Source organism: Magnolia sinica, chromosome 13, assembly GCF_029962835.1.
Source record: "Magnolia sinica isolate HGM2019 chromosome 13, MsV1, whole genome shotgun sequence".
NCBI classification, from domain to species: domain Eukaryota; kingdom Viridiplantae; phylum Streptophyta; class Magnoliopsida; order Magnoliales; family Magnoliaceae; genus Magnolia; species Magnolia sinica.
Window position 1 is genome coordinate 29,019,985 of NC_080585.1, and position 7,045 is coordinate 29,027,029.

The 7,045-nt window shown below is 36.8% G+C and overlaps 1 protein-coding gene across 9 annotated transcripts; it reads left to right on the forward strand.

Annotated features, from left to right (window-relative positions):
* The first annotated feature begins 397 nt into the window (after positions 1 to 397).
* Positions 398 to 6,779, forward strand: LOC131223396 (uncharacterized). Of its 9 annotated transcripts, XR_009160429.1 has the most exons (6): positions 404 to 576; positions 853 to 916; positions 1,793 to 1,882; positions 4,898 to 5,044; positions 5,358 to 5,429; positions 6,394 to 6,779. XR_009160429.1 is itself a non-coding variant. In XM_058218809.1 (4 exons), exons 1-3 carry the CDS (start codon positions 511 to 513, stop codon positions 5,418 to 5,420), a joined length of 276 nt encoding a protein of 91 aa, XP_058074792.1. In that variant the 5' UTR covers positions 406 to 510; the 3' UTR covers positions 5,421 to 5,429; positions 6,401 to 6,779. The 9 variants fall into 9 exon arrangements, 3 of the variants coding, with proteins under 3 accessions (XP_058074790.1, XP_058074792.1, XP_058074791.1); XR_009160433.1 differs by lacking the exon at positions 1,793 to 1,882 and having other exon boundaries at positions 402 to 576; positions 4,898 to 5,038; positions 6,401 to 6,779; XR_009160428.1 differs by lacking the exon at positions 1,793 to 1,882 and having other exon boundaries at positions 741 to 916.
* Positions 6,780 to 7,045: the final 266 nt, after the last annotated feature.

Sequence of the window (7,045 nt, forward strand, 5' to 3'; positions counted from 1 at the left end):
TACATCCCAATCTCAAGTGGACCACACAGTGTTGATTGAACGCTCACCAATAAAAACTTCCTGTGGGCCACGAAAGTTTCGGATCAAGCTGACGTTTCCTTTTTTACCTTCATCCAGGTATGTACAGCCTAGTCAAGAGGTTTTTAATGGTGAACATTCAATCAATATTGTTTTCGGGTGGTGTGGTCCACATGTATTCTATATTTGCCTCATTTTTATTAATTGTAGTAAAATGATCTTTAAAAATTAATGGACGGTGTGGATAAAATAAATACATCATGATTGGGCCCACAGAGCACCGACCACTAGCCACTTGGCTAGTGGCAGCGTCACTCGCCAAACCGCGTTCCTTTGGTAGATGTCTGACCAGCGGCCATTATGCCCTGTTCATCTCAGACTTCATTTGCAACATGGAGCATTTGCAGAGAGAGCGAGAGAGAGCAAATGGCGACGATCAAGGTCGCTTGAGAGCGAGAGAGAGAGAGCGCGAGAGCGAGAGAGAGCGAGCTAATGGCGGCGATAAATGTTGTTAAAGCTAGGCAGATCTTCGATGGCCGTGGAAATCGAAACGTTGAGGTGATTTTTTCTGTTTCTTTCAACCAACGATTTGCTATTCTCGTGTCTAGGTTTTCGATTTCGATTTCGATTTCGATTTCGATTTCATGCCTGGATTTGATCTCTACCGTCTGTTTCTCCTTTTCATCTTCCCATCTGTCGTCTTTTGTACGTGATTGGATCAGATCGTAATCAGGCATCGGTTCAGATTGTGTGATTCTCTCTTTTGATGAAGAAATTTCCGTTTCTTGTTCTTATATGCGATGGGTGTTTCTCTCTGCCTGTTTATTCCTTCAGGTGGATGTTTGTCTGAGTGATGGAACCCTAGCTAGGGCTACTGTTCCGACTGGGGCCTTGACACGTAAAAACCAAGAACTCATTTCATATTAGAATCTGTACTGCATCGTGTGATTTGGATCTGTTTCAAATCTCTTGAATTTTAGCTATAATGAGATTTTAGTGATAATTTCCCCAACATTGTCTCTTTGTATCTCTGAATCACTGCTGTAGCTCTACCAGCTAACATAAATATGGATCGAACCCTGGATCACAAAACTATCTCTCCCTGGATCACAAAACTATCTCTCCCATCCATACTAACCAACCAGAGCTGACCTGCTGTTTTATCGTCATTAAACTGAAACAAGAGAAATGAGCACCTATGTGTTACAATGCTCCTAGTTGTATTTAATTGTATTGGGGCACTTATGCTGTTCAATCTATTTATCTAGACTGTTCATTTGGTCCAACTACAAATCATGGACAATCATGCAAGGATCACAGCAGTCTGACAAATATTTAGCCATTTAATTAATGCTCTTTAATATGGACAGTGAAGATCATTTACACAAAAATAGGTCCAATCAACAATTTAATCTGTCTATTTATTAGAGACCATACTGGATTAATTTCGATTCTAAAGAATCTCTTTTGTCAGCCAATAGTAGCCATACCATCCATGGCTTGGGAAAAGGATGGCTATAGAAAATAGGCCCAAATAAATGGATTGGATCATCCATCCCATCAGTGGAATTTTTCTGTAGTAGCCTGAGAAGTATGTTATGGGCTTTATTGGACAGTTCAGATCGATTGATTGGACCGTCTAGTGACCAGGGGCACTATAACTTAGAGCTCTAAGAGCACTGCTCCTAAAACAAAATGAATGTTATTCTACTGAAATACACGCCATTTTTCCTTCATTTACTAGCAATTCTCAAGTTAGTTTCTTCTTTCATAGGCCGTAAAGACAAAAACATCTGGAAATTTCAAGTTCGGACTTCTTACTCTCTTAAGATGTGCTGAGAACCCTGGTATATACTTTGCCAAGGTATCACACCCTACATGTTGTAATAGATAAATGTATATTTATTGTGCAGTTAGATCCAGTCCATTACAGGGTCCAAAGACAATGCACAGTTCCCCCAAATCGTTGTTCCATGTACCATGCATGCACCACCCTGAATAGTTCAATCTCGTCTCGAAATTTCTCAGGTGTTGTAAAAGGCCATGAAAGGCTTGGCACCAAACAACATGACGTTGTTAAGGGTAATGGTTACAAGAGCGGAGATTGATTTGAACAATATAAAAGAAGAATATGCAAAGATGTATGGGAAGTCATTGCGGGATGCCATACAACCGGAGACGTCGATTGAGGGCATGAAATAAGATGTACACTATAGATCGTAGCTTGCAAAGTAGGCAGGTCAACCAAGGACTTGGCCCAGTCACAAACCTAGTCACTGGGTTAAGAAAACCAGGCCTACCTGGTTAGTGTTAAACTCGGGCCTAGTTTCCAAGAAGGTTGACTTGGCCAAGACTAGCTCTAGTGAAACTTTGTAATTTTAACAGACATTAAATGCGTATAAAGATTAAAAATCAGCCCATTACCCATCTCTGCTTTCTAGCATTTCAATCTAGAGTTCAATGTCTCATTGAAGAAGGTGCTCTCCTCTCACCCACTGTCGCCACAAGGAAGAAGAAGAAGAAGAAGAAGAGGAGGAGGAAGAGGGTGATAGAGAAGATGAGCCAGTCAAAGATCCATTTTTTAGTCGATGGCTTAGATTCAGTCAAAACCATGGGCCATTACATGAGGTGTTGAAGATTGCAAAGATTACTCTAAAGGATAAAGTTACGTGGCATGAGCTGTCAAAAATGCCAAAATTAAGAGATTTTCATTATTAAATTTTGAAAAAACACCAACTGTATCATCTCCTCTGTCTTTATATGTATATTTTATTAGAAGGTTATCTGTAAATTCCTCGATCATAGGATTCTTCCTACCTTATAAAATCCTACTCTACTTTAAATATAGATGAAGGTATCTCTTATATTTCACCTTTAAGAAAGAGAATTTATCACTTGCATTCACTCACACATATCCTTATCTATTCCTTTTACCCTCTCTCAAATCCCTATCTTTGTTCTTCCTTTTCATAATGGCATTAGCTCATACCCATAACTACCCATACCTGATCACCGTTAATATTGGAAAATTTGGTTTCCCGAAGCTTACTCAATCCAACTACTTTTTGTTTCAGTTAATCGTGGCCCACCTGACTAGTGGACCAACTTAGGGAATCTACGCAGTGGTACCCCTCTTAACAAATGGCTTGGGTATTGCAGCTGTATGATGGAAGATGCGAATGGGCCAAGGAATCAGTCCAAATTAAACCTTAGCATTATCAAGACATATCTTTCACTACCTTACCATTATCAAGACATCCAATCATAGCTTGTGTGTGTATGTACAATACATATATTATGCATACATATATGTGTGTGTAATATATGTAACTTATATGTATATATGCATCACGCACTGTCTATTGAATGTCACTCTCTTTTACATCTGTTTAACGTATAATATCCACCGTATAATTTACGAAACATCTCTCTTTTAAGGCTGCTCCTATCGCTTGTTAAAATTGTTATTAAAATTGACCACTTTTTTACACAGGATGTGATCTATAATTACTGTGTAAGCAGAGGTTCTCTGTTAATCAATAATAAGGAACGTCTCTGTTGCAGATGGAGTTTCTACATGTGAGGCTTATGGTGATTTAGATCATGGATCTGATAGCCCGATCATGATTTTACATTGAATGTGGGCTATCTGTGTTGAAATTCTTTGTCTGGCCCATCCATAATGGAGGCCAACTTAACACGATTATGGATTGGCAACTAAACCACGGCCCCACATGTACAAACTGTGTTGAATAGAAATTCCCTAGTAATCCCTAAAAGGAAGAAGAAGAAGAAGAAGAAGAAACTTCAAAGTAAAAAATGCAATTTTTGTTTCCTATGACAGTTTCTGTTATTCTTCAATCAATTTTATCTTTATTCATGCTATAGAAGTACAATTACGCATCAACTATTTTGTCTCTCCATTATCGCTTACTTTCATTTATTTTCCAAATGTATTGTTTCTTGTTTGTCTTTCCATTATCTTTCTATTTGGCCTTTAATTATCTATCTTGGGATCTTCGATTGTAGAATTTTTCTTCCAAAAAGTTGTATGTACATTTCAGATCTGTTGCAATTAGTTAGATTTCAATCCTAGTTGCTTCATCTATCTTGGGATCTTCCATTGTGGAATTTTCAACATGCGCGCAATATTCTCTTATATATGCAGCCTAATGAATGGACCAATATGATTCTTGGGCCAAGGAAGCTTGTAGTGTTCTACCTGATGATTTTTTTTTTTTTTTTGTTCTCTCTTTTCTTCATCAAAAGTTAGAAACTGAATCAGAACCAATTAAGGGTTAGAGTCTGAACCAACCCAAATCTCAGCATTGGATTGAGTTTTTCATGCTTAAATATCTTGCATTAATTTTTAGTCTAATTTATTAAGTAGTTGATTGAGTTCTTCAATTGCTCAAATGAGTTTTAAGGGTGCATTTGGCCACACTGTCTAATTCAACCACTTTAATTGCTCTATTAAAATGCAAATGGCTGAGGTTTACTTACCTGAGCATTTATATTGCGGATCTCAGTTCCAATTACCATTGCATTACTCTTCCAAGTTGGAGTTGAAAGGAATGTAACTTAAATTTGAGGGCTATAAAATAGGGATGCTAGGAAACCATTTTTTTTCTCATTCCTTCTTGATTGACTAGAATGTTTGCAATTTAATCTACTTGTGCAACCTAATGAACCTTTACTACTAGTAGTTGTTGTTGTTTCATCATCATAATTGTAATCATCATCTAAGCCTCTCTCAGCAATTTGGGGTTGGCTTTTATATAAAAGTTGTGCTGCCATGTTCGGATATGAATATGCTGCTCAAATTTACTAAAACTTTTCCTTTGTGGCTGTCATGAATGTTTTGATGGGTGGCTTCCAGTGTTACTATGACACTTCCAAGGCAACAGATGAGCTCGTTCAGAAGATACTACTGACAGGACTGGAGCCTGGAGCTGTTGATGTGTTTCTTGATTTCATTTGCTACTCAGGTGGTCCTCTACCTGACGAACTGCTCACCCAAGTTAAGGTTAGGCATCACCCCACATGATGTCAAATTCCATTTCTTTTAGCCTTTCAGTTCCTCCAATTCATGAAGCTGGTTCTGCGTTACTATGTATTTTTTTCTTCTTTCTTTGAGGTCAAGGTTTATGTGTTATTTTGTTGATATAATTTAGAAAATTTTCTGCATCAGTATGCAATCATTCTTCAAAGCATTTTCTTTTATCAGATGTTATCAGTTGTTCTTTATCTTTATTCAATTTCTTTAGTGCTATTCAATTTTTGCTCATGCCTCATCTTGAAATTAGGTTTTTCTAATGGAGTTATTTTGTTATAACCAGGAAGTTCATGTTTCAGAGGACTTTGTTGCCGAGCAATTGGGGTCCATGCTTTCTGATATGTAGGTTGATGTGGTAAGTGACAAGCACTCAAAAGCAAGTTATGATTAGATGACACTTGAAGCTACTTCCCATATCCAATACCATATTATCTTTGTTGGATTTATCTCAATGCAATCCCACCTTTGCTCTGCAACCATCAACACATAATACTTGTAATTTTTTTAATTTTTTTTTTTTTGGTTTTGGCATCTAATGCAGATCTACAGATCTAAAAGGATTTTAAAATCTTAAAGTTGTCTGTTATATATAATTTACTGTAAATAGTGCCAGCTGAGCAACATAGAACAACTTGTAAATTGAATCGGTTTTTTTTTTTTTGCAATTTTAAGAGCTATCTCTGCAGATAAGAACTGTATCATAATTCGGGTAGAAACATACGGTATCTGGTTCTATCTGTGGATCATGCATCTTTAAACTGGGTTTGTTTAAACGATACCCACAATCTGTAAGGTTACAGCTATGTGTACATCTTTGCAGGAAAGATGCAGTTTTAGTAGTATAAAATTCTAGATATTCTCGTTTCTTTTTGATAGAGGAGCTTTAGAGAAATTTGTTGTTACCAACTTAGAAATAGATAGAAGAGACAGATTATCCTTCTCATCTCCAGGTCAATTTGTTTCTTAAATCATAAGCTCCTTCAATGTTTGATAAGGATCCTTATATGATGGTTTTATTAAGAAAACATAATTCATTTGCAGCTGAAACATTTATATGCTGAGGGTAAATTAGAATCCCTCATCAGGTACCTGTAGTATTCAAGCATTTAAACTTGACCTTTTTCAATGATGGATGGTGCAGTCATTTGCAAAATTATATGTGTTGATTGTTTATCTTTCGTTTCCAATCAGTTACTTTCACAATGAAGAATTTTAGGTAAATCTTTAGCTATACAAGAGGTTTTATCCATGTATGACTTATTTCCAACTGCATAACTATGATGGATCTCATTTCTGAATTATTTCCTTTTTTGTTTTAGGTTGCAGTCGAACACGACATTGAGCATGCAACAAGAAAAAAGATTGAAGCAGATGGGTGTGACGGTGAGGAACGTTTGTTTGTCAGTCACTAGAAAGACTGACAGGGAATGAGCAGAGGGAAATGTTAGCAAAGATTGCAGTGGGGAAAATGTCTATAGAGCAGTTATCTGATCTGCTCTCAAGGTCTGCAGCACAAGGCAGCTTTCAAACTTGCGTGGAAAGCAACCGGAAGCAGAACTTTGCTTAGTGTTATTTGTGTCTATTTTGTTAGTTTAAATAGACGGTTAACTATTTGTCGGTATTGTGTTTTTATGCTTAGTCTTATTTGTGCCTGTAGTATTTTGAAAATTTTAAATAGACAGTTAACTGCTTTGTTAGTATTGTATTTTTATGATTGTTTTTAAACAAATATTTAAAAATAAAATTAAACATTTTCAACCACAGTTTGTAAATGAAGTTAAATCTAAAATTTAGCCTCGGTTTTGCTTTGGTTATCCAAACCAAGGCCGCAACCCTTGTGGCTAAAGGCTTTAGCTTCAGTTGTTGAGAACTGAGATTACAAATAGATTTAGGTTCGGTTGAAGGCAACTGAGGTTAAAATTTGGATTTAGCCTCATTTTCAGACAACCAAAGCTAGAAATGCTTGTTTAG